The 27,557-nt window shown below is 51.6% G+C and overlaps 1 protein-coding gene across 1 annotated transcript; it reads right to left on the bottom strand.

The window, feature by feature from the left end:
- Positions 1 to 3,280: 3,280 nt before the first annotated feature.
- On the bottom strand, positions 3,281 to 26,869 carry LOC126651414 (transcription activator BRG1-like). Its single transcript, XM_050337297.1, has 12 exons — positions 26,718 to 26,869; positions 24,149 to 24,213; positions 23,938 to 23,978; positions 23,559 to 23,589; positions 23,232 to 23,262; positions 22,885 to 22,948; positions 20,656 to 22,200; positions 13,408 to 13,768; positions 8,693 to 8,844; positions 6,269 to 6,545; positions 5,175 to 5,219; positions 3,281 to 3,285 (listed from the first exon to the last, which is right to left on the bottom strand). The coding sequence occupies exons 1-12, from the start codon at positions 26,867 to 26,869 to the stop codon at positions 3,281 to 3,283; spliced, it is 2,769 nt and encodes a 922-aa protein (XP_050193254.1).
- Positions 26,870 to 27,557: the final 688 nt, after the last annotated feature.

The following is a 27,557-nucleotide window of genomic DNA, read 5'->3' as shown; positions in this document are numbered from 1 at the left end:
AAAATGGCCCCAAAATTGTCCCCAAAAATGGCCCCAAAATGGCCCCAAAAGTGACCCCAAAGTGGCCCAGTTTGACCCCAGTTTGGTCCCGGTGATGACGTCATCGGGGACCTGGTGACATCATCAAGGACCGATGACATCATCAAGGACAAAAAAAAATTGAATTTTTTTTTTAATTTTGGGGTTTTTTTTAAACCCCCCCCCAAAAAAGGGGCCGATTTTTAATCGATTGTAATTAATTAAGTAATTAAATGTAATTTAATTTATATTAATTAAGTTTATTTTAATTGAGGAAAGGGTGGGGGAGGGGCCCGGAAATGGGAGGGGAGGGGCTGAAAAATTGGGGAGGGGTCAAAAGTGGGGAGAGGTCAAAGGAGGGGAGGGTCAAGGGGAGGAACCAAAGGAGGGGAGGGCCAAAAGTAGGGGAGGAGCTTGGGGACAGAGACACCTGGTGACGTCACAGGGGACGGCGGTGGCGTCATCAGGGAACCAAAGAGGACGGAAAAAACACCCAAAAAACACAAAAAAACCCCCAAAAAGCCCCAAACAACAAAAAAACCACAAAAAACCAACAAAAAGAAAAAACAAAAAGGCCATCAGAAAAACAAGAACAAAAACCAGACCTCCCCGAAAGAATAGCAGAACAAAAGACCCAAAAGACCAAAGGCCCACAGAGAACCCCAGAGAAGAACAGACAAGCCCCCCAAGACCCAGAAATGAGAACAAAGACCAAAAGGCCACCAGGGGCCCAAGGACAAGAGCCCCAGAGACCAGACCCAAGACCAGAATGAGATGGATAGAGGGCCGAAGGACCAGAGGACTGAGGGCCATCAGAAGGATAGCATATTCAGGGCCAAGAGATAGAGGATTAGAAGGACATCAGAAGATCACAAGGGCCCGAGAGATGAGAGACCAGAGAATGAGGATAGGATGCCACAGAGACCCCGAAGACCCCAGAGACCAGACAGAAGACTGAACAAGACCCCAGAGGCCCAGAGATCCAGAAAGACCTCTTCTAGAGGACCAAAGAGACCCAGGACTGCAGAGACCCAGAGATACAGGAGAGATCGGCCATGACAAGGAGACAAAGACAAGGCCGAAAGGCCCTCAGAAAGCCAAAGGCACTAGCCCCAAGAAAGGCCAAAAGGCCCCAAGGCCCCAGAAAACAAGACTAAGACCCCAGAATGTAGAAACCCCCAAAACAACAGAACCACCAGAAGACCAAAGAGGATTAGAGCTAGGGTTGTTTTATTTTATTTTTTAACCCCAAAAAAGGAAAAAAAAAAAAAAAGAGGACCCACCCATTTCTCCCTCGGGATAAACTCATTAACATGCCAGGCCACGCCCCCTCCCGTGACGTCACAAAAAGAGGGCGTGGCCACAGATATCAAAATCCTTTTATTGTGGGCGGGGCTAAGGGAGGTTAAAAAGGAGGGGTGGGCGGGGCTAAGGGGAGGGGGCGTGGTCTGATGAAGGTGGGCGTGGTCTGATGGAGGTGGGTGTGGCCTGGCAGAGGTGGGCGTGGCCTGGCGGGGGTGGGCGTGGCTAATCCGAGTCGGAGAGGACGATGATCTCCTCGGGGTCGCACTGGGTGCCCACGCTGGTCTGGGAATGGGGGGGGACACAAAAAAGGGGGGTCAAGGGGGGGTCAGAGAACCCCAAAATTAATCAAAAATCCCCCCCCAATCCATCTGAAAAGTTTCTTGAAAGTTCACCCTGAAAATCTCGAAAATTCACCCTGAAAATCTTGAAAATTCACCCTGAAAAATCTCAAAAATTCAACCAAAAAACTCAAAAATCCTGCTCAAAATCCTCTCAAAAATCTACCTCAAAATCCTCTCAGAAGTCCACCCCAAATTCTCAAAAATCTACCCTGAAATCACCACAAAAATCTGCGCTGAAATCTCTAAAAATCCACCCCAAAATCTCAAAAATCCACCCTGAAATCACCTCAAAAATCCACCCTGAAATCTCAAAAATCCACCCCAAATTCTCAAAAATCCACCTCAACATCTCAAAAAAATTCACCGCAAAATCCACCCCAAAATCTCAAAAATCCACCCCAAAATCTAAAAAATTCACCCTGAAATCTCAAAAAATTCACTCCAAAATCCACCCCGAAATCTCAAAAATCCACCCCAAAATTATCTCAAAAATTCACCCCGAAATCTCAAAAAAATTCACCTCAAAATGCACCCCAAATTCCTAAAAATCCACCCCAAAAATTCACCCAAAGAACTCAAAAATGCACCCCAAAATCATCTCGAAAATCCACCCCAAAATCTAAAAAATTCACCGTGAAAATCTTGAAAATTCACCCTCAAAATCTTGAAAATTCACCCTGAAAATCTTGAAAGTTCACCCCCAAAATCTTGAAAATTCACCCTGAAAATCTTGAAAGTTCACCCCAAAATCTTGAAAATCCACCCTGAAATCATCTCAAAAATCCACCCTGAAATCTCGAAAATTCACCCCAAAAATCTTGAAAATTCACCCTGAAAATCTTGAAAGTTCACCCTGAAAATCTTGAAAATTCACCCCCAAAATCTTGAAAATTCACCCCCAAAAATTTTGAAAATTCACCCCAAAAATCTCAAAAATCCACCCTGAAATCTCAAAAATCCACCCTAAAATCATCTCAAAAATCCACCTCAAAAATCCCAAAAATCCCCCTCAAATCCTCCCCCAACCCCCCCAAATCCCCCAACCCCCAATTCCCCTCAAATCCCCCAATTTTTCCAACCCCCAAATCCCCCTCAAATCCCCAAATCCCCCAAATTTTTCCAACCCCCAAATTTTCAGACCCCCAAATCTCTCACCTTGCAGGATTTTTGGGGGGCCCTAGAGGAGCTCCTGGGAGCTGCTCACCAGGTTCAACCCCAGGACCCCCAAATCCCCCAAATCCCCCAAACCCCTCAAATCCCCCAATTTTTCCAACCCCCAAATCCCCCAAATCTCCCCCAAATCCCCCTCAAATCCCCCAAACCCTCCCAATCCCCCAAATCCCCAAACCCCCAAATCCCCCTCAAATCCCTCAAATCCCCCAATTTTCCAACCCCCTAAATCCCCCAAATTTTCCAGACCCCCAAATCTCTCACCTTGCAGGTTTTTGGGGGGCCCTGAGAGAGCTCCTGGGAGCTGCTCACCAGGTCCCGAGGAGATCGGCCCGGGTGGAGTCGAGGGAGGGGCTGGGCCGAGGGTGGGGGAGAGGCGAGCAGGAAAGGGGGGAGGAGGAGAACCCCAAAATCCGAGGCCCAACTTCGTCCTCTTGGAGGAAGGGTCAGGCTGAGGGGGGAGAGAAGAGAAAAATGGGGGGTTAGGAGGTTTAAGACCCAAATTGTTGAGCAACCCCCCCAAAAAAGTCCCAAATTCACCCCAAATTCAGCACAAAAATCCACCCAAATCCAGCCCAAAAATCTCCAAAATATCCCCCAAAAAACCATTAAATGCAGCCCAAATCCACCCCAAAAATCCACCCCAAATCCCAAATCCACCCCAAAATCACCCCAACCCCTCAAATCTCCCCAAATCCCCAAAATCCCAAATCCTCTCCAGAGATCCCAAAAACCCATAAAATCCAGCTTAAATCACCCCAAAACACACTCAAATCCCCAAAAATCCCCAAAAAGCCACCTTAAAATCCAGCCCAAATCAACCCCAAAACACACCCCAAATCTCCCCAAAATATCCCAAAAAAACCCCTTAAAATCCACCCCAAAAATCCAATCCAAATCCACCCCAAAAATCCCAAAATATCCTAAAAACAACCTTAAAATCCAGTCCAAAAACCACCCCAAATTCACCCCAAAATATCCAAAAAAACCCCCTTTAAAATCCACCCCAAAAACCACCCCAAATCCACCCCCAAATCTATCCCAAAAATCCAGCCCAAATCCACCCCAAAACACACCCCAAATCCCCCCAAAAATCCCAAAAAAACCCTAAATCAGCAAATCAGCCAATCACTAAAACCACCCCAAATCCCCCCAAAATATCCCAAAAATATCCCAAAAAAACCCCTTAAAATCCAGCCCAAAAACCACCCCAAAAATCCCCCCAAAATATCCAAAAAACCACTTAAAATCCAGCCCAAAGAACACCCCAAAACCCACCCCAAAAATCCCAAAATATCCTAAAAACAACCTTAAAATCCAGTCCAAATCCACCCCAAAAACCACCCCAAAAAATCCCAAAATATCCTCAAATCCCCCAAATCCACCCCAAAATCCTCAAATCCCCAAATCCTCAAATCCCCAAAATTCCTCAAATCCCCTCAAATCACCCAAATCCACCCCAAAATCCCCAAAATCATCCCCAAAATCCTCAAATCCCATCAACCCCCAAAATCCCCCAAACCCAAGCCCCAAAATCCTCTAAGCCCAAATCCCCCAAATGTCCCTCAAAATCCCTCCCAAATCCCTCCCAAATCCCCCAAATCCTCAAATCCCCAAAATCCCCCAAATCCCAAAACCCTCAAAACCCCAGATCTCCACAAATCCATCCCAAATCTCCATCCTCAAATCCCCAAAATCCCCAAGTCCCTCAAGCCACCCAGATCTTAAAGTCCCCAAATCCCCCACAAATCCCCAAATTCACCAACCCCCAAAATCCCCTCAAATCCCCAAATCCTCAAATCCCCAAAATCCTCAAATTCCACCCATATCCCTAAATCCCCAAAATCCCTCAAGTCCCCTCAAATCCCCCAAACCCTCAAATTCCCCCAAAATCCCCAAATCCCCTCCTCCTCCTCACCTCTCCCCAGGCTCCTCCCGGCTCCGTTTCCTGGGGGTCCCGGGTGGGGGGAGGGCAGGTGAGGAGGGCTCAGCCCCTCCCCCTCCCCCTTTCCCCTCCCCCTTTCCCCTCCCCTTCCTCGAGGCCGGTGGAGGAGCTGATGTCGAACCGCCCTCCCCCACCCGCCCCTCCCCCTCCCCAGGTGGGAGGCTCAGAGGTCCCAAAATCCTCCTCTTTTTGATTTGGGGAGGGGGGAGGGGAATCGTTTTTGGGCGTGGCCTCAGGCCCCTCCCCCTCCCGGGGGTGGGAGGGGCTCCGTGGTGGTGGGGGAGGGGAGGAGGTGGGGAGGGTGGGTTCCAAAGGAAGGGCTCGATTTCCAGCACGAAGATTTGGGGAGGATCGGAGAGGGGAGGCAGGAGGGCCCCAGGCCCTCCCCACCTCACGGGGGTGGGGGAGGAGCAGGGGAGGGGCCTCCTGAGAGGTGGCACCTGGGGAAGAAAAAGGGGAGGGGAGGTGAATTCGACCCCAGGACCCCCAAAATTCCCCCAGGACCCCCAAAATCCACCCCAAAATCAACTCAGACCCCCAAATCCACCCCAAAATCCACCCAGGACCCCCAAAATTCCCCCAAATCCCCCAAATTCCCCAAAATCCCACCAGGACCCCCAAAATCCACCCCAAAATCAACTCCAGACCCTCAAAATTCCCCCAGGACCCCCAAAATCCCCCCCAAAATCACCTCCAGACCCCCAAATCCCCCAAATCCACTCAGACCCCCAAAAATTCCCCCAGGACCCCCAAAATCCACCCCAAAATCAACTCCAAGACCCCCAAAATCCCCCACAGGACCCTCAAAATCCCCCAATTCCCCCAAATCTCCCCAGACCCCTCAAATACCCCAAAACCCCCAAATCACCCAACCCAAATCCCCCAAATCCCCCAGACCCCCCAAATCCCCTCAAATCCCCTAAATCCCCCAAACCCCCCAAATCTCACCCCCAAATCCCCCAATCCACCCCCAAATCCCCCAAATTCCCCTCAAAACCCTCTCAAATCCCCCAAATCCCCCCAAATTCCCCCAAATCCCCCAAATCACCCCAAATCCCCCAAACCCCCTCAAATCCCCCAAATTCCCCCAAAACCCCCTCAAATCCCCCAAATCCCTCAGGACCCTCCAAATCCCCCAAATCCCCCAAACCCTACAAACCCCCTCAAATCCCCCAAATCTCCTCAAACCCCCCAAATCCCCCAAAACTCCCTCAAACCCCCAGGACCCCAAATCCCCCAAAACCCCTCAAAGCCCCAGGACCCCCAAAACCCCTCAAATCCCCCAAAACCCCTCAAATCCCCCAAAACCCCCAGGACCTCCCAAAACCCCCTCAAAGCCCCCAAAACCCCCTCAAATCCCCCAAAACCCCCAGGACCCCCAAACCCCTCAAAGCCCCCAAGCCCCTCAAATCCACCCCAAATCCCCCCAACCCTCAAATCCCCCAAACCCCCAAATCCCCCAAATCCCCCAATCCCCCCAAATCCCCACCTGTGGCAGCAGCAGCAGCGGTGGCTTCACTTCCTTCCCCCTCCCCCTCTTCCTCTTCCTCTTCCTCTTCCTCCTCCTCTGCTTCCTCTTCCTCTTCCTCCCCCTCCGTCTCCTCCTCCTCCTTCCCCTTCCCCGGGGACCCTTCGGCCTCAGAGGACTCCCCTTCCTCTTCCTCCTCCTCCTCTTCTTCCTCCTCTTCTTCCTCTTCCTCTTCTTCTTCTTCCTCTTCTTCTTCTTCTTCTTCTTCCTCTTCCTCTTCCTCCTCCTGTTTCTTCCCCTGGGGAGGAAAAATTCTTTTTTTGGGGGGGGGATCTCCCAAAAATCCCCCCCTGGGTCCTTTTTCCTTCCTCTTCCTCCTCCTCTTCCTCTTCTTCCTCCTTTTAAGGGATTTTTTCCCCCTTTTCCTGCCCTTCCTTTTCCTCTTCTTCCTCCTCTTCCTCTTCCCCCTTTTAAGTTTCCCCCCTTTTCCTCCTCCTCTTCTTCCTCTTCCTCTTCATTTTCCTCTTCCTCTTCTTCCTTCTTTTCCTCCTTTTTAAGGGATTTTCTCCCCCTTTTCCTGCCCTTCCTTTTCCTCTTCTTCCTCCTCTTCCTCCTCCTCTTCCTCTTCCCTCTTTTCAGTCCCTTTCTCCCCCCTTTCCCTTCTCTTCCTCTTCCTCTTCCTCTCCTTTTCCTTCTTCTTCTTCCTCTTCTTCCTCCTTTTCCACCTTTTTAAGGGATTTTTTGCCTCCTTTCCCTTCTCTTCTTCCTCCTCCTCTTCCTCTTCCCCCTTTTCAGTCCCTTTCCCCCCCTTTTCCTTCTCCTCTTCTTCCTCTTCCTCTTCTTTTTCCTCCTCTTCCTCCTCCTCTTCCTCTCCCCCCTTTTCAGTCCCTTTCCCCCCTTTTCCTCCTCTTCTTCTTCTTCCTCTTCCTCTCCTTTTTCTTCCTCTTCCTCCTCTTCCTCTTCCCTCTTTTAAGGGATTTTTCCCTTTCCCACTTCCCTTTCCCATTTCCCACTTCCCCATTTCCCATTTCCCATTTCCCTTTCCCATTCCCCACTCCCCATTTCCCACTTCCCTTTCCCATTTCCCATTTCCCTTTCCCACTTCCCTTTCCCATTTCCCACTTCCCTTTCCCATTTCCCATTTCCCTTTCCCATTTCCCTTTCCCATTTCCCTTTCCCATTCCCCATTTCCCTTTCCCTTTCCATTTCACTTCCTTTCCCATTTCCCACTTCCCTTTCCCATTTCCCATTTCCCATTCCCCATTCCCCATTTCCCTTTCCCACTTCCCTTTCCCATTTCCCATTTCCCACTTCCCTTTCCCATTTCCCATTCCTTTCCATTTCCCATTTCCCATTTCCCATTCCCATTCCTTTCCACTTCCCATTTCCCATTTCCATTTCCCACTTCCCTTTCCCATTTCCCATTTCCCACTTCCACTCCCATTTCCCATTCCCATTCCCCATTTCCCATTCCCCATTCCCCTCACCCTGCCCCTCCTGGCCCCCTCCTGCTCCTTTCCCGGCGCTCCTGGCGGTGACAGAAGTGCTGGATCACCCGGTCCAGGCTCTGCAGGGCCACTTCCCTTTCCCATTTCCCACTTCCCTTTCCCATTTCCCACTTCCCTTTCCCATTTCCCATTTCCCACTTCCCTTTCCCATTTCCCACTTCTCTTTCCCATTTCCCACTTCCCTTTCCCATTTCCACTTCCCTTTCCCATTTCCCATTTCCCACTTCCCTTTCCCATTTCCACTTCTCTTCCCATTTCCCACTTCCCTTTCCCATTTCCCATTATTTCCCATTTCCCACTTCCCTTTCCCATTTCCCATTTCCCACTTCCCTTTCCCATTTCCCATTTCCCATTTCCCTTTCCCATTTCCCATTTCCCACTTCCCTTTCCCATTTCCCATTTCCCATTTCCCATTTCCCATTTCCCATTCCCCTCACCCTGCCCCTCCTGGCCCCCTCCCTGCTCCTTTCCCGGCGCTCCTGGCGGTGACAGAAGTGCTGGATCACCCGGTCCAGGCTCTCCAGGGCCACTTCCCTTTCCCATTTCCCACTTCCATTTCCCATTTCCCATTTCCCATTTCCCATTTCCCACTTCCCTTTCCCATTTCCCATTTCCCATTTCCCATTTCCCATTTCCCATTTCCCACTTCCCTTTCCCATTTCCCACTTCCCTTTCCCATTTCCCACTTCCCTTTCCCATTCCCCATTTCCCATTTCCCATTATTTCCCATTTCCCATTCCCCATTCCCCTCACCCTGCCCCTCCTGGCCCCCTCCCTGCTCCTTTCCCGGCGCTCCTGGCGGTGACAGAAGTGCTGGATCACCCGGTCCAGGCTCTGCAGGGCCACTTCCCTTTCCCATTTCCCATTTCCCATTTCCCACTTCCATTTCCCATTTCCCATTCCCCATTTCCCATTTCCCATTCCCCATTCCCCTCACCCTGCCCCTCCTGGCCCCCTCCCTGCTCCTTTCCCGGCGCTCCTGGCGGTGACAGAAGTGCTGGATCACCCGGTCCAGGCTCTCCAGGGCCACGCGCCGGTTCCGCCGCAGCCGCTGCGCCAGCGCCGGGTCCGACAGCGCCGGGTCCGTGCCTGGGAAAACCACGGAAAATTCCAGATATTCCCCTGTCCACTCCTTATCCCGCTTTTCCACCTGTTTTCCTGTTGTTTTTTGATGGTTTTTCCCTCTTTTCCCACTTTTTACGGTGTTTTTCCACCCGTTTTCCACCATTTTATCCCATTTTCTATCCCATTTCCCACCATTTAATCCCGTTTTTCCAAAAATTCCCAATATTTTATCCCATTTTTTTTATCCATTTCCCGCCATTTTATCCCATTTTTCCACCCATTTTCTCCCATTTTTTCACCCATTTTCCCCAATTTTATCCCATTTTCAATCCCATTTTCCCACCATTTTATCCCGTTTTTCCGCCCCTTTCCTGTAATTTTATCCCATTTTTTTAACCATTTCCCGCTATTTCATCCCGTTTTTCAAAAAATTCCCACCATTTTATCCCATTTTTCCACCCATTTTCCCCCATTTTATCCCATTTTTCCACCCATTTTCTCCCATTTTTTCACCCATTTCCCACCATTTAATCCCATTTTCTATCCCATTTTCAATCCCATTTTCCTGCAATTTTATCCCACTTTTCCACCCACCATTTTATCCCATTTTCTATCCCATTTTCAATCCCATTTTCTATCCCATTTTTCCACCTACTTTCCAATATTTTATCCCATTTTTTTATCCATTTTCCCCCATTTTATCCCATTTTCCCACCCATTTCCCGCCATTTTATCCCATTTTCTATCCCATTTTCAATCCCATTTTCCCACCATTTTATCCCATTTTCCACCCATTTCCTGCCATTTTATCCCATTTTCCACCCGTTTCCCACCATTTTACCCCACTTTTTCCACCCGTTTCCCACCATTTTATCCCATTTTTCCACCCGTTTCCCACCATTTTATCCCATTTTTTAACCATTTCCCGCCATTTTATCCCATTTTCCACCCATTTCCCACCATTTTATCCCATTTTTTTATCCATTTCCCACCATTTTATCCCATTTTCCCACCCATTTCCCACCATTTTATCCCATTTTCAATCCCATTTTCAATCCCATTTTCTATCCCATTTTCCCAATATTTTATCCCATTTTTTTAACCATTTTCCACCATTTTATCCCATTTTTCCACCCATTTCCCACCATTTTATCCCATTTTCAATCCCATTTTCCCACCATTTTATCCCATTTTCAATCCCATTTTCCCGCCATTTTATCCCATTTTTCCGCCCCTTTCCCAATATAATATCCCATTTTCTATCCCATTTCCTAATATTTTATCCCAATATTTTATCCATTTCCCAATATTTTATCCCATTTTTTTATCCATTTCCCACCATTTTATCCCATTTTCTATCCCATTTTCAATCCCATTTTCCCACCATTTTATCCCGTTTTTCCGCCCCTTTCCTGTAATTTTATCCCATTTTTTTAACCCTTTCCTGCAATTTAATCCCATTTTTCCAAAAATTCCCAATATTTTATCCCATTTTTCCACCCATTTCCCGCCACTTTATCCCATTTTCCATCCCATTTCCCACCATTTTATCCCATTTTCCATCCCATTTCCTGCCATTTCACCCCATTTTCCCACCCATTTCCCACTCTTTTTACCCCATTTCCAATCCCCTCATTCCCATTCCCATTTCCCCCCCATTATCCCCATTTTCCCCCCATTATTCCCATTCCCCCCCCTTATCCCCATTTCCCCCCATTATCCCCATTTCCCCCCATTATTCCCATTTCCCCCCATTATCCCCATTTCCCCCCATTATCCCCATTTCCCCCCATTATCCCCATTTTCCCCCATAATTCCCATTTTTCCCCCATTATTCCCATTTTCCCCCCATAATTCCCATTTTCCCCCCATTATCCCCATTTTCCCCCATTATTCCCATTATTTCCCCCATTATCCCCATTATTTCCCCATTTTCCTCCATTATTCCCATTTTCCCCCATTATTCCCATTTCCCCCATAATTCCCATTTTCCCCCATTATTCCCATTTTCCCCCATTATTCCCATTTTCCCCCATTATTCCCATTTTCCCCATTATCCCCATTTTCCTCCTATTACCCCATTTCCCCCATTATTCCCATTATTCCCCCATTATTCCCCCATTATTCCCATTTTCCCCCATTATTCCCATTTTCCCCCATAATTCCCATTTCCCCCATTATTCCCATTTTCCCCCATTATCCCCATTTCTCCCCCATTATTCCCATTTTCCCCCATTATTCCCATTTCCCCCATTATTCCCATTTTCCCCCATTATCCCCATTTCCCCCATTATTCTCCATTTTCCCCATTATTCCCATTTTCCCCATTATCCCATTTTCCCCATTATTCCCATTTTCCCCCATTATTCCCCATTATTCCCATTTTCCCCATAATTCCCATTTTCCCCATAATCCCCATTTTCCCCCATTATCCCATTTTCCCCCATAATTCCCATTTTCCCCCATTATTCCCATTTCCCCCATAATCCCCATTTCCCCATAATTCCCATTTCCCCCATTATCCCCATTTCCCCCATTATTCCCATTTCCCCCATTATTCCCATTTCCCCCATTATCCCCATTTTCCCCATTATCCCCATTTCCCCCATAATTCCCATTTCCCCCATTATTCCCATTTTCCCCCATTTATTCCCATTTCCCCCATTATTCCCATTTTCCCCCATTATTCCCCCATTATTCCCATTTTCCCCCATAATTCCCGTTTTCCCCCATTATCCCATTTTCCCCCATTATTCCCATTTTCCCCCTAGTTATTCCCCATTTTCCCCTAATTATTCCCATTTCCCCCAAAATTCCCCATCATTCCCTCACCGGGCCGATACTCATCAGTGAGGTGACTCCCGAAGTTGTAGACGAGGTCCAGGTGCCTCCTCTGCCCTTCCCCATCATTCCCATTCCCATTTTCCCTGCACATTCCCATCTCCCCTTGACATTTCCACCTCATTCCTGGATCCCACCCCATTCCCATTCCCATTTTCCCCCACTAATTCCCACACCACTCCCTCACCGGGCCGATCCTCATCCGTCAGATGGCTCCCGAAGTTGTAGACCAGGTCCAGGTGCCTCCTCTGCCCTTCCCCATCATTCCCATTCCCATTTTCCTTGCACATTCCCATCTCCCCTTGACATTTCCACCTCATTCCTGGATCCCACTCCATTCCCATTCCCATTTTTCTCCCATTATTCCCACCATCCCCAGTCCCTCACCGGGCCGATACTCGTCGGTGAGGTGGCTCCCGAAGTTGTAGACGAGGTCGAGGTGCCTCCTCTACCCTTCCCCATCATTCCCATTCCCATTTCCATCCATTCCCATTCCCATTTTCCCCCCCTAATCCCCACATAATTCCCTCACCAGGCCGATACTCATCGGTGAGGTGGCTCCCGAAGTTGTAGACCAGGTCCAGGTGCCTCCTCTGCCCTTCCCCATCATTCCCATTCCCATTTTCCCTGCACATTCCCATCTCCCCTTGACATTTCCACCTCATTCCTGGATCCCACCCCATTCCCATTCCCATTTTCCCTGCAGATTCCCATTCCCACATCATTCCCTCACCGGACCGATCCTTATCTGTGAGGTGATCCCAAAATTGCACACCAGGTCGAGGTGCCTCCTCTGCCCTTCCCCATCATTCCCACTCCCATTTTCCCCCATTCCCATCATTCCCATTCCCATTTTCCCCCCATTATCCCCATTTTCCCCCCATTATTCCCACATCATTCCCTCACCGGGCCGATCCTCGTCCATGAGGTGGCTCCCAAAATTGCACACCGGGTCCAGGTGCCTCCTCTGCCCTTCCCCATCATTCCCATCCCCATTTTCCCCCCATTATTCCCATTTTCCCCCCCATAATTACCATTTTCCCCCCAATTATCCCCATTTTCCCCCCCTAATCCCCAATCCCACTCCCTCACCGGGCCGATACTCATCCGTCAGGTGGCTCCCGAAGTTGTAGACGAGGTCGAGGTGCCTCCTCTGCCCTTCCCCATCATTCCCATTCCCATTTTCCCCCCCTAATCCCCATTATCATCAATTCCCCTCACCAGGCCGATACTCGTCGGTGAGGTGGCTCCCGAAGTTGTAGACGAGGTCGAGGTGCCTCCTCTGCCCTTCCCCATCATTCCCATTCCCATTTCCATCCATTCCCATCATTCCCATTCCCATTTTCCCCCCATAATACCCAATCCCACTCCCTCACCGGGCCGATACTCGTCGGTGAGGTGGCTCCCGAAGTTGTAGACGAGGTCCAGGTGCCTCCTCTGCCCTTCCCCATCATTCCCATTCCCATTTTTCCCCCATTATTCCCATGTAATTCCCTCACCAGGCCGATCCTCATCCGTGAGGTGACTCCCAAAATTGCACACCAGGTCGAGGTGCCTCCTCTGCCCTTCCCCATCATTCCCATCCCCATTTTCCCCCCACAATCCCCAATCCCAGTCCCTCACCAGGCCGATACTCGTCGGTGAGGTGGCTCCCGAAGTTGTAGACGAGGTCGAGGTGCCTCCTCTGCCCTTCCCCATCATTCCCATTCCCATTTCCCCCCAATTATCCCCACATAACTCCCTCACCAGGCCGATACTCATCGGTGAGGTGGCTCCCGAAGTTGTAGACGAGGTCGAGGTGCCTCCTCTCCTGCAGGCGGTTGCCGACCTCTCGGAAGGCCTCCTGCGCCAGGCTCTCCATGTGCCGGCGGGGCAGCCCCAGGCGGTGCCGCTGGCTGGCCGTGCGGATCTCCCGCAGGATGTCCGAGTAGTCCGGGAAGGCGTCGGGCCGGTTGATGAGGCGCTGGATGCGCCGGTTCACCTCCGGGTAGCGCGTGCCGCGGAAGCGGATCCGCTGCTCCAGCACCCGGCCCGTCAGCTGGCTGCACTCCTTCAGCTGGCACAGGCGGCGGAAGATCCGCATCATCCGACGCTTCAGCCGGTTCTCCTGAGGGGAAAATGGGGATTTGTGAGGGAAAAATGTGGGGAAAATGAGGGGGAAATGAGGGGCTGTCAGGAGGCTGCACTCCTTCAGCTGGCACAGGCGGCGGAAAATCCGCATCATCCGACGCTTCAGACGGTTCTCCTGAGGGGAAAAGGTGGGAAAAATGAGGGAAAATGGGGATTTGTGAGGGAAAAATGAGGGGGAAAATGAGGGGCTGTCAGGAGGCTGCACTCCTTCAGCTGGCACAGCCGGCGGAAAATCCGCATCATCCGACGCTTCAGCCGGTTCTCCTGAGGGGGAAAATGAAAATCTGAGGAAAATGGATTTGAGAGGTAAAATGGGGATTTGTGAGGGAAAAGTGAGGAGGGAAAATGAGGGGCATGAGGGTGCAGGAGGCTGCACTCCTTCAGCTGGCACAGCCGCCGGAAGATCCGCATCATCCGACGCTTCAGGCGGTTCTCCTGAGGGGGAAAATGAAAAATCTGAGGGGAAAACATGGATATTGAGAGGTAAAATGGGGATTTGTGAGGGAAAATGGGGATTTGTGAGGGGAAAATGAGGGGGAAAATGAGGGGCTGTCAGGAGGCTGCACTCCTTCAGCTGGCACAGCCGCCGGAAGATCCGCATCATCCGACGCTTCAGCCGGTTCTCCTGAGGGGAAAAATGAAAAATCTGAGGGGAAAATGTGGGAAAAATGAGGGGGAAAATGAGGGGCTGTCAGGAGGCTGCACTCCTTCAGCTGGCACAGCCGGCGGAAGATCCGCATCATCCGCCGCTTCAGGCGGTTCTCCTGAGGCGAAAAATGTGGGATTTGTCAGGGAAAATGGGGATTGTGAGGGGAAAATGAGGGGAAAATGAGGGGCTGTCAGGAGGCTGCACTCCTTCAGCTGGCACAGGCGGCGGAAGATCCGCATCATCCGACGCTTCAGGCGGTTCTCCTGAGGGGAAAATGAAAAATCTGAGGGAAAACATGGATATTGAGAGGTAAAATGGGGATTTGTGAGGAAAATGGGGATTGTGAGGAGGAAAATGAGGGGGAAAATGAGGGCTGTCAGAGGCTGCACTCCTTCAGCTGGCACAGGCGCCGGAAGATCCGCATCATCCGACGCTTCAGCCGGTTCTCCTGAGGGGAAAAATGAGAAATCTGAGGGAAAATGGGGATGTGTGAGGGAAAAATGAGGGGAAAATGAGGGGCTGTCAGGAGGCTGCACTCCTTCAGCTGGCACAGCCGGCGGAAGATCCGCATCATCCGACGCTTCAGCCGGTTCTCCTGAGGGGAAAATGAAAAATCTGAGGGAAAATGGGGATTTGTGAGGGAAAAATGAGGGGGAAAATGAGGGGCTGTCAGGAGGCTGCACTCCTTCAGCTGGCACAGCCGGCGGAAGATCCGCATCATCCGCCGCTTCAGCCGGTTCTCCTGAGGGGGAAAAGAAATCTGGGGAAAACATGGAAAATGGGATTTGTGAGGTAAAATGGGGATTTGTGAGGGAAAATGGGGATTTATGAGGGAAAAATGAGGGGAAAATGAGGGAAAATGAGGCTGTCAGGAGGCTGCACTCCTTCAGCTGGCACAGCCGGCGGAAGATCCGCATCATCCGACGCTTCAGCCGGTTCTCCTGAGGGGAAAATGTGGGATTTGTGAGGTAAAATGGGGATTTATGAGGGAAAAATGAGGGGGAAAATGAGGGGCTGTCAGGAGGCTGCACTCCTTCAGCTGGCACAGGCGGCGGAAGATCCGCATCATCCGGCGCTTCAGGCGGTTCTCCTGAGGGAAAATGAAAAATCTGAGGGGAAATGGGGATTTATGAGGGGAAAATGTGGAGTTTGAGGGGAAAAGTGAAAGATCTGAGGGGAAAATGGGGATTTGTGAGGGAAAAATGAGGGGGAAATGAGGGGCTGTCAGGAGGCTGCACTCCTTCAGCTGGCACAGCCGCCGGAAGATCCGCATCATCCGACGCTTCAGGCGGTTCTCCTGAGGGGAAAATGTGGGAAATATGAGGGAAAATATGGGATTTGAGAGGAAAATGGGGATTTGTGAGGGAAAATGGGGATTTGTGAGGGAAAATGAGGGAGAATGAGGGGAAAATGAGGAGGCTGCGGAGCTGCCTCTCAGCTGGCACAGCCGGCGGAAGATCCGCATCATCCGACGCTTCAGGCGGTTCTCCTGAGGGGAAAATGAAAATGTGAGGGAAAACATGGATATTGAGAGGTAAAATGGGGATTTGTGAGGGAAAATGGGGATTTGTGAGGGGAAAATGTGGGAAAAATGAGGGGGAAAATGAGGGGCTGTCAGGAGGCTGCACTCCTTCAGCTGGCACAGGCGGCGGAAGATCCGCATCATCCGGCGCTTCAGCCGGTTCTCCTGAGGGGAAAAATGAAAAATCTGAGGGGAAAATGTGGGAAAAATGAGGGGGAAAATGAGGGGCTGTCAGGAGGCTGCACTCCTTCAGCTGGCACAGGCGGCGGAAGATCCGCATCATCTGCCGCTTCAGGCGGTTCTCCTGAGGCGAAAAATGTGGGATTTGTCAGGGAAAATGGGGATTTATGAGGGAAAAATGAGGGGAAAATGAGGGGCTGTCAGGAGGCTGCACTCCTTCAGCTGGCACAGGCGCCGGAAGATCCGCATCATCCGCCGCTTCAGGCGGTTCTCCTGGAGGGGAAAATGGAAATTTGAGGAAAATGGGATCTGAGGGAAAATGGGAAAATGGGGAAATGAGGGCTGTCAGGAGGCTGCACTCCTTCAGCTGGCACAGCCGGCGGAAGATCCGCATCATCCGCCGCTTCAGGCGGTTCTCCTGAGGGGGAAATGTGGGATTTGTGAGGGAAAATGTGGGATTTGTGAGGGAAAAATGAGGGGAAAATGAGGGGCTGTCAGGAGGCTGCACTCCTTCAGCTGGCACAGGCGGCGGAAGATCCGCATCATCCGCCGCTTCAGCCGGTTCTCCTGAGGGGGGAAATGAAAAATCTGAGGTAAAATGGGGATTTGTGAGGGAAAAATGAGGGGGAAAATGAGGGGCTGTCAGGAGGCTGCACTCCTTCAGCTGGCACAGGCGCCGGAAGATCCGCATCATCCGCCGCTTCAGGCGGTTCTCCTGAGGGGGAAAATGAAAATCTGAGGAAAACATGATGAGGAAAATGGGGATTTGTGAGGAAAATGGGGATTTGAGGGAAAATGGGGATTTATGAGGGAAAAATGAGGGGAAAATGAGGGGGAAATGAGGGCTGTCAGGAGGCTGCACTCCTTCAGCTGGCACAGCCGGCGGAAGATCCGCATCATCCGCCGCTTCAGGCGGTTCTCCTGAGGGGAAAAATGTGGGATTTGTGAGGGAAAATGTGGGATTTGTGAGGGAAAATGGGGATTTATGAGGGAAAATGGGGATTTATGAGGGAAAATGAGGGAAAATGAGGGGAAAATGAGGGGCTGTCAGGAGGCTGCACTCCTTCAGCTGGCACAGCCGGCGGAAGATCCGCATCATCCGCCGCTTCAGGCGGTTCTCCTGAGGGGAAAATGGAAATCTGAGGAAAATGATTAGGGAAAATGGGATAGAAATGGGAAAAATGAGGGGGAAAATGAGGGGCTGTCAGGAGGCTGCGCTCCTTCAGCTGGCACAGCCGCCGGAAGATCCGCATCATCCGACGCTTCAGCCGGTTCTCCTGAGGGGAAAAATGAGAGATTTGAGGGAAAATGTGAGGGAAAATGAGGGGGAAAATGAGGGGCTGTCAGGAGGCTGCACTCCTTCAGCTGGCACAGCCGCCGGAAGATCCGCATCATCCGACGCTTCAGGCGGTTCTCCTGAGGGGAAAAATGAAAAATCTGAGGTAAAATGGGGATTTGTGAGGGAAAATGGGGATTTGTGAGGGAAAATGGGGATTTATGAGGGAAAAATGGGGGAAAATGAGGGGGAAAATGAGGGGCTGTCAGGAGGCTGCACTCCTTCAGCTGGCACAGCCGGCGGAAGATGCACATGGGCCCAGAGGTTCTGTGAGGGAGAAATGGGGATATTTGAGGGAAACATGAGGGATTTAGCCTGAGCGGAAAAGGGGATGTCCGCATCATCCGGCGCTTCAGGCGGTTCTCCTGAGAGGAAAAAGTTGGGATTTGAGAAGAAAATGGGGATTTATAAGGGGAAAATGTGGAGTTTGAGGGGAAAAGTGAAAGATCTGAGGGGAAAATGGGGATTTGTGAGGGAAAAATGAGGGGGAAATTGAGGGGCTGTCAGGAGGCTGCACTCCTTCAGCTGGCACAGCCGGCGGAAGATCCGCATCATCCGGCGCTTCAGGCGGTTCTCCTGAGGGGAAAAGGGGATTTGTGAGGGAAAATGGGGATTTGTGAGGGAAAATGGGGATTTGTGAGGGAAAATGGGGATTTATGAGGGAAAAATGAGGGGTTTTGAGGCCTGTCAGCTGGCACAGCCGCTGGAAGATCCGCATCATCCGTCGCTTCAGGCGGTTCTCCTGAGGGGAAAAATGTGGGATTCGTGAGGGAAAATTGGGATTTATGAGGGGAAAATGGGGATTTATGAGGGAAAATGGGGATTTATGAGGGAAAACAGGGATTTGTGAGGGAAAAAATGGGATTTATGAGGGAAGAGTGAAAGATCTGAGGGGAAAATGAAAGATCTGAGGGGAAAAGGGGGATTTATGAGGGAAAAATGAAAGATCTGAGGGGAAAAGGGGATTTGTGAGGGAAAATGAAAGATCTGAGGGGAAAATTGGGATTTGTGAGGGAAAAATGAAAGGTTTGAAGGGAAAAATTTGGAGTGGGAACAGCGTCAAGATGAATTTTGCTGTAAAAAACCATAAAGTTAAATTTACGGTGAAAATACGAGAAATTCTGCTGTGAAAACGGAGTCATTTTTGCTGTAAAGATCCCGTTAGTTTTGCTGTAAGAACGCTGTTAATTGATTAATTAAACTAACATATTAAATTGTAATCAATTTAATGCTCTTTTTGGCTTCGATTTTGGGGTCGATTTTGGGGTCATTTTTGGTGCCATTTTTTTCGGAATGGGAGATCATTTTGGGGCCGATTTTTTTACAACGAGGGAATCATTTTGGGGCCGATTTTAGGGTCATTTTTTTGGGATTGGGGGATCATTTGGGGTCGATTTTGGGGCCGTTTTTTTGGGGATTGGGGGATCATTTTGGGGTCATTTTTGGTGCCCTTTTTTTTGGATGAGGGGATCATTTTGGGGTCATTCTGGGGCTGATTTTTGGGGTCATTTTTTTGGGAATGGGGGATCATTTTGGGGCCATTTTGGGGTCATTTTTGGTGCCATTTTTTTTGGAATGGGGATCATTTTGGAAGCTGATTTTTTAGGACGAGGGAATCATTTTGGGGCCAATTTTGGGGCTGATTTTTTTGGGATTGGAGGATCATTTGGGGTCGATTTTGGGGCCATTTTTTTGGCATTGGAGAATCATTTTGGGGTCATTTTTGGTGCCGCTTTTTTCGGAATGGGGATGATTTGGAAGCTGATTTTTTTAGGAATAAGGAATCATTTTGGGACCGATTTTAGGGTCATTTTTTTGTGATTGGGGGATCATTTTGGGGCCGATTTTGGTGCCGTTTTTTTGGGATTGGGGGATCATTTTGGGGTCATTTTGGGGCTGATTTTTGGGGCCATTCTTTTCGTGCTTGGGAGTTCATTTTGGGGTCATTTTGGGGTCAATTTTGGTGCCGTTTTTTTCGAAACGGGAATCATTTTGGGGCCGATTTTTTTAGGATGAGGAATCATTTTGGGGCCGTTTTTGGGGCCGATTTTGGGGCCATTTTTTTCAGTACGAGGAATCATTTTGGGACCGATTTTTTTAGGAATGGGGGGATCATTTTGGGGCCATTTTGGGGTCATTTTTGGTGCCCTTTTTTTCGGAATGGGGGATCATTTGGAAGCTGATTTTTTAAGGATGAGGGAATCATTTTGGGGCCAATTTTAGGGTCATTTTTTTGGGATTGGAGGATCATTTGGGGTCGATTTTGGGGCCGATTTTTTTGGGATTGGGAATCATTTTGGGGTCGATTTTTTTAGGACGAGGGAATCATTTTGGGGTCATTCTGGGGCTGATTTTTGGGGTCATTTTTTTGGGATTGGGGGATCATTTTGGGGCCATTTTGGGGTCATTTTTGGTGCCATTTTTTTTGGAATGGGGGATCATTTTGGAAGCTGATTTTTTTAGGACGAGGGAATCATTTTGGGGCCAATTTTGGGGCCGATTTTTTTGGGATTGGGGATCATTTTGGGGTCGATTTTGGGGCCATTTTTTTGGCATTGGAGAATCATTTTGGGGTCATTTTTGGTGCCGCTTTTTTCGGAATGGGGAATCATTTGGAAGCCGATTTTTTTTAGGAATGAGGGAATCATTTTGGGGCCATTTTAGGGTCATTTTTTGTGATTGGGGATCATTTTGGGAGTCGATTTTGGGGCCATTTTTTTGGCATTGAGGGATCATTTTGGGGTCATTTTGGGGCCATTTTTGGGGCCATTCTTTTCGTGCTTGGGAGTTCATTTTGGGGTCATTTTGGGGTCAATTTTGGTGCCGTTTTTTTCGGAATGGGAATCATTTTGAGGGCCGATTTTTTTAGGAATAGGGGGGATCATTTTGGGGCCGATTTTTTTAGGAATGGGGGGATCATTTTGGGGCCATTTTGGGGTCATTTTTGGTGCCCTTTTTTTCGGAATGGGAATCATTTGGAAGCCGATTTTTTTTAGGAATGAGGGAATCATTTTGGGGCCGATTTTAGGATCATTTTTTTGTGATTGGGGGATCATTTTGGTGCCGATTTTGGTGCCGTTTTTTTTGGAATGGGAATCATTTTGGTGCCAATTTTTTCAGAATGAGGGAATCATTTCAGGGCCATTTTTTGGGACCATCTCTCTCTCTCTCCCCCACCTGCAGGTAGGGCGAGTCTGCGCTGTCGAGCTCCTGGAAGTCGAGCTCCCGCTCCTGCAGGCGCCGGATCTCGCCGGCGTAGACGCGCAGCAGGTTCTCCAGGTGCCGGATCTGCCGCCGGGAGCCGCCCCCGCACCGGGAGGCATCTCGGGGACGGTGGGAGGAGCTGTCCGGGCGGGAAGGGCCGTTGGGATGCTGGGATGAGGCTCCGGGATACTGGGATGAGGCTCTGGGATGCTGGGATGAGGCGTTGGGATACTGGGATGAGGCTCCGGGATACTGGGATGAGGCTCCAGGATGCTGGGATGAACCGTCAGGGTGCTGGGACGAGACGTCGGGATACTGGGACGATCCAGGGGGATACTGGGATGATCCAGGAGGATGCTGGTTTGATCCAGGGGGATACTGGGATGATCCAGGAGGATACTGGGACGATCCAGGAGGATGCTGGTTTGATCCAGGGGGATACTGGTTTGATCCAAGAGGATGCTGGGATGATCCAGGAGGATGCTGGGATGATCCAGGAGGATACTGGGATGATCCAGGGGGATGCTGGGACGATCCAGTGGGATACTGGGAAGTGCCATCGGGATACTGGGAAGTGCCATCGGGACACTGGGACGACGCTCCGGGACACTGGGACGAACTGGTGGGATGCTGGGACGACGCTCCGGGATACTGGGAAGTGCCGTTGGGACGCTGGGACGATCCAGCGGGATACTGGGAAGTGCCATCGGGATACTGGGACGAACTGGTGGGATGCTGGGACGCTGCTCCGGGATACTGGGACAACCCATCGGGATACTGGGACGACGCTCCGGGACACTGGGACGAACTGGTGGGATGCTGGGATGATCCATCAGGATACTGGGACGATACTCCAGGACACTGGGACGATGCTCCAGGACACTGGGACGACCCATCAGGATACCGGGCCGATACTCCAGGACACTGGGACGACCCATGGGGACACTGGGACGAACTGGTGGGACGCTGGGACGCTGCTCCAGGACACTGGGACGACCCATGGGGACACTGGGACGATGCTCCAGGATACTGGGACGACCCATCAGGACACTGGGATGATACTCCAGCACACTGGCACGATACTCCAGGACACTGGGACGACCCATCAGGACACTGGGATGATACTCCAGCACACTGGCACGATACTCCAGGATACTGGGACGATACTCCAGGACACTGTGACGATACTCCAGGATACTGGGACGATACTCCAGGATACTGGGACGATACTCCGGGATACTGGGACGCTCCAATGGGATACTGGGAGCCACTGGGCGGCGGGGGCGGGAGCAGCTGGAGCCGCCTGGGCAGGGCCCTGGCCTTGAGCTGGGTGCAGAGCTCGTTGATGTAGACGAAGGCCTTGGCGCGGCGGCCGCGCAGGCGGCGCAGGAGCCTCCCCAGGATGTTGCGGAACTCGGCGGAGCCGCGGAACTCGGGGCGGGCGCGGGCGTGGCGCGAGCGCAGGAACGGCAGCACCTCCGGGTGCTCCCGCGTGGCCGCCGAGCAGGCGCTCAGGAACTGCCGGGAAAAACGGGGGGGATTAGGGTGGGAATTAGGGTGGAGATTACACCTGGAGGTACCTGGAGACACCTGGGATAGACCTGGATAGACCTGGAGATATCTGGAGGTACCTGGGATACCTGGAAAGAGCTGGAGGTACCTGGGATACACCTGGGATACACCTGGGATACACCTGGATACACCTGGATAGACCTGGATAGAGCTGGAGGTACCTGGAGGTACCTGGGATACACCTGGATAGACCTGGGATACACCTGGATAGAGCTGGGATACACCTGGATAGACCTGGATAGACCTGGGATACACCTGGATAGACCTGGAGACACCTGGAGGTACCTGGGATACACCTGGGATACACCTGGAGGTACCTGGGATAGAGCTGGGATACACCTGGGATACACCTGGATACACCTGGGATACACCTGGATAGAGCTGGAGATACCTGGATACACCTGGGATACACCTGGATAGAGCTGAAGGTACCTGGAGGTACCTGGGATACACCTGGATACACCTGGGATACACCTGGATAGACCTGGAGATACCTGGGATACACCTGGGATACACCTGGATACACCTGGATAGAGCTGGAGGTACCTGGAGGTACCTGGGATACACCTGGATACACCTGGATAGACCTGGATAGACCTGGGACACACCTGGGATACACCTGGGATACACCTGGGATACACCTGGGATACACCTGGAGACACCTGGGATACACCTGGGATACACCTGGAGACACCTGGGATAGACCTGGAGAGACCTGGGATACACCTGGGATACACCTGGAGGTACCTGGGATACACCTGGAGATACCTGGGATACACCTGGGATACACCTGGATAGAGCTGGAGGTACCTGGAGGTACCTGGGATACACCTGGGATACACCTGGGATACACCTGGAGATACCTGGGATACACCTGGGATAGACCTGGATAGAGCTGGAAGTAGAGACACCTGGGATACACCTGGGATACACCTGGGATACACCTGGGATACACCTGGGATACACCTGGGATACACCTGGAGACACCTGGAGACACCTGGGATACACCTGGAGACACCTGGGATACACCTGGGATACACCTGGGATACACCTGGATAGAGCTGGGACACACCTGGAGACACCTGGGATACACCTGGGATACACCTGGGATACACCTGGATAGACCTGGGATACACCTGGGATACACCTGGGATACACCTGGAGACACCTGGATAGACCTGGGATAGACCTGGGATACACCTGGAGACACCTGGATAGACCTGGGATACACCTGGATAGAGCTGGAGGTACCTGGGATACACCTGGGATACACCTGGGATAGAGCTGGGGACAACTGGAGGTACCTGGGATACACCTGGAGACACCTGGAGACACCTGGGATACACCTGGGATACACCTGGATAGAGCTGGAGGTACCTGGGATACACCTGGGACACACCTGGAGCCACCTGGGATACACCTGGAAAGAGCTTCAGGTACCTGGGATACACCTGGATAGACCTGGGATGCACTTGGAGCCACCTGGGATGCACCTGGAGACACCTGGGATACACCTGGAGATACAGCTGGGATACACCTGGATAGACTTGGAATAAACCTGGATACACCTGGAGACACCTGGGATACACCTGGGATACACCTGGATAGACCTGGAGATACCTGGAGGTACCTGGGATACACCTGGGATAGACCTGGGATACTTGGAACACACCTGGGATACACCTGGATACACCTGGGATACACCTGGAGACACCTGGATACACCTGGGATACACCTGGATAGACCTGGAGGTACCTGGATAGAGCTTGGGGATACACCTGGGATACACCTGGGATACACCTGGAAAGAGCTTCAGGTACCTGGGATACACCTGGATAGACCTGGATACACCTGGGATACACCTGGAGACACCTGGGATACACCTGGGATACACCTGGAGACACCTGGGATACACCTGGGATACACCTGGGATACACCTGGAATACACCTGGGATACACCTGGAGACACCTGGGATACACCTGGATAAATTCTGGGTACTCACTCTGAGACACCCCAAATTTGGGATCCACCTGGAACACCCGCAAATCTGGGATCACCAACCTCGAAATCTGGGTCCCCTCCCCGGAAATACTTGGGGTCACCTCCGGACCCACCTGAAAATACCTGGGCTACCCAGCCCTGGAAACATCTTGGGGATCTCTCTCCCGATCTCCAGAGATTCTTGGGTCACCTCGAGATCCCCTGAAGAATTTTGGGGTCACCCCTCCCTAAAATTTTGGGGTCCCCTCTCCCCAATACCCCCAAAATTTTGGGGTTCCCTCCCCAAATTTTGGGGTCCCCTCCCAACCCCCAAATTTTGGGTTCACTCCCAATACCCCCAAAATTTTGGGCTTCCCAACTCCCCAAAATTTTGGGGTCCTCCTCCCCATACCCCCAAATTTTGGGGTCCCCTAACCCCAAAATTTTGGGGTCCCTCCCTCAATTCCCCCAAATTTGGGTTCCCCTCCCCCAAAATTTGGGGTCCCCTCCCTCAATCCCTCCAAAATTTTGGGGCTCCTCCCCCACTCCCCCAAATTTGGGGTCCCAACTCCACCCAAATTTTGGGATCTCCCTCCCCCAAATTTGGGGTCCCCAACCCCCAAAATTTGGGGTCCCCTCCCCCAATTCCCCCAAATTTGAGGTCCCCTCCCCAACTTTGGGCCCCTCCCCCCAAAATTTGGGGCCGCCCCTCCCCCTCACCTCCTGGAAGAGCCGCTCGTTCTCCTCCCAGTAGGCCCCGCCCTCCCCCACCCCCAAATTTGGGGGCAGGGAGTCGCCCTCCCCTCACCCCCCACCCCGGGAGGAGGGAGGGGTTTTGGAGGAGGGCCTCGAATTTGGGGGTGGGGAGGGCTTTGAGGCTCCTCCTCGTCCTCGTCGTCCAGGATGATGATGGGGTGGGGGGTGGGGAGGGGCCGCCATTGGGGGAGGGGTTTGAGGTTTTTGGGGTGTTTGGGGTTTTTTTTAGGGGCACCCCAAAAATTAAGAGAGTCAACCTGGAAAAAAAGAAAAATAAATAAATAAAATTAAGAAATAATTAAAAAAAAGGGTCAAAAGTCGGAGAAAAACACGAAATTTTCGGAAATGGCCCAATTTCCCCTCCCCAACCCCAAATTCCCCTAAATCCCCCAAATTCCACCCAAAATCCCCAAATCCCCCAAAAATCCCCAAAATTCCCCCAAAATCCCCCAAATTCCCCTCCCCAACCCCAAAATCCCCTAAAATCCCCAAATCCCCTAAAATCCCCAAATCCCCTAAAATCCCCAAATCCCCAAATTCCCTCCCCAACCCCAAATCCCCTAAAATCCCCAAAATTCACCCCAAATCCCCAAATCCCCCAAAATCCCCCAAATCCCCTAAATCCCCCAGATCCTTCCCAAATTCCCTCCCCTTTAAACCCCTCAGGCCCTCCCCACCCCAAACCCCTTTTCCCCCATTTCGCCCTCCACCCCCGAAACGCCTCAAAACCCCCAAATCCCCCAAAACCCCCAAATTTTGGCCCCTCCCCACTTCAAACCCCTCAGGCCCTCCCCACCCCAAACACCCCAAACCCCCAAAAACCCCCAAATTTTGGCCCCTCCCCTTTAAGCCCCCTCAGGCCCTCCCCCACCCCGAAACGCCTCAACCCCCAAAAACCCCCAAAAACCCCTAAAACCCCCAAATTTTGGCCCTCCCCTTTAAACCCCCTCAAGCCCCTCCCACCCCAAACACCTCCAAAACCCCCCAAAATCAACCCCCATTTCCGCCCTCCCCATCCCGAAACCCCCAAACCCCAAAACCCCCAAACCCCCAAAGCCCCCAAATTTTGGCCCTCCCCTTTAAACCCCCTCAGGCCCCTCCCCACCCCCAAACACCCCCAAACCCCCAAAATCCCCCAAAACCCCCAAATTTTGGCCCTCCCCACCCCAACCCCCTCAAAACCCCTCAAAACCCCCTCAAACCCCCAAATTTTGGCCCTCCCCCTTTAAACCCCCTCAGCCCCTCCCCACCCCCTCAAAACCCCCAAAGCCCCCAAATTTTTGGCCCTTCCCCCTTTAAACCCCCTCATGCCCTCCCCACCCCACCCCCTCAAAACCCCCAAAACCCCCAAATTTTGGCCCCTCCCCTTTAAACCCCTCAGGCCCCTCCCCCACCCCAAACACCTCCAAACCCCCAAAAACCCCCCAAAACCCCCAACCCCCAAAACCCCCAAATTTTGGACCCTCCCTCCTTTAAACCCCCTCAAGCCCCTCCCCACCCCCAGCCCCCCAAACCCCCAAATTTTGCCCCCCCTTTAAGCCCCCATTTCGCCCCTCCCCACCCCAGAAACGCCTCAAAATCCCCCAAAACCCCCAAACCCCCAAATTTTGGCCCCTCCCCCTTAAGCCCCCTCAGGCCCCTCCCCACCCCCAAACCCCCTCAAAACCCCCAAACCCCCCGCCCCTCCCCCAATTTCACCTGCAGGCCCCGCCCCCCTCCCGCTGACCCCGCCCCCTTCTCCCGGTCGGGCCCCGCCCCTTTCCCAGTTGGCCCCGCCCCCTTTTTGGGGTGTTTTTTTTCCCGCGCTCTCACCGGGAGCGACCCCGTGCGCGCCGGGCCCGACGCCCCCGAACTGCGCAGGGCCGGAAGTGGCGTCATCGACAAAAAGGTGGGGTTAAAATAGATTTTTTTATTTAAAAAAAATAAAAGGGGCGGGACAAAGTGATGAAAAATGGGCGTGGTCACATCGAAACGACCAATCAGAGCGCGAGTGTGAGGGCGGAAGTGAAAGAGGGGCGTGGTTATATCAAAAGCGACCAATCAGAGCGCGGGACGAAAGCGGAAGTAAAATAAGGGGGCGTGGTTAAATCGAGAGCGACCAATCGGAAGGCGCCGTTTCATCCGGGCACCCCCCGGGCCCTCCGTGGGCGCCGCCATCTTGGAGTCCCCTCCTCCTTCCCCCCCTCAGGGACCGCCCTGCCCCCTTTTTAACCCTTTTTACCCTTTTTTCACCTTTTTTCTTCTCAACTCCCCCCGTTTTTTCCTCCTCTCTTCGCGCCGCCTCCTTTTAATCCCGGGATTAAAAAAAAAAGGGGGAAAAAAGGAAAAAAGGGATCGGAAACTTCACCGGGAAAAGGGGAGGGGACAAAATAGCAGGCGCTACGAGAGGGCCGCCGAGGACAAAGAAGGCAAGATTCAAACCCCTCCAAAATTCCCCCCCCTCCAAATTTTTTCTTCTCCCCCCCCCAAAAAAAAATTTCTCCTCCCCAAAATCCCCCCAATTTCTCCTCCAAATCCCTCCTAGAAAATTTTTACCCCCGATTTCCCCTAATTACCCCCAGGACCC

Source organism: Myiozetetes cayanensis, unplaced genomic scaffold, assembly GCF_022539395.1.
Source record: "Myiozetetes cayanensis isolate MyiCay16 unplaced genomic scaffold, myiCay2020 scf606, whole genome shotgun sequence".
Lineage (NCBI taxonomy): Eukaryota > Metazoa > Chordata > Aves > Passeriformes > Tyrannidae > Myiozetetes > Myiozetetes cayanensis.
This window is presented reverse-complemented; position numbering and strand designations above follow the sequence as displayed.

Bases quoted from the DNA above. Each gene is read 5' to 3' on its own strand.
- LOC126651414 (XM_050337297.1), bottom strand. From the start codon at position 26,869: ATGACGCCACTTCCGGCCCTGCGCAGTTCGGGGGCGTCGGGCCCGGCG. The intron at 22,201-22,884 runs GTGTATCCCAGG...TTTTCCCGGCAG, and splicing joins GTATCCCAGGTGTATCCCAG to TTCCTGAGCGCCTGCTCGGC. The intron at 6,546-8,692 runs GTGAGGGGAATG...TTTCCTCCCCAG, and splicing joins AGGGGGCCAGGAGGGGCAGG to GGGAAGAAACAGGAGGAGGA.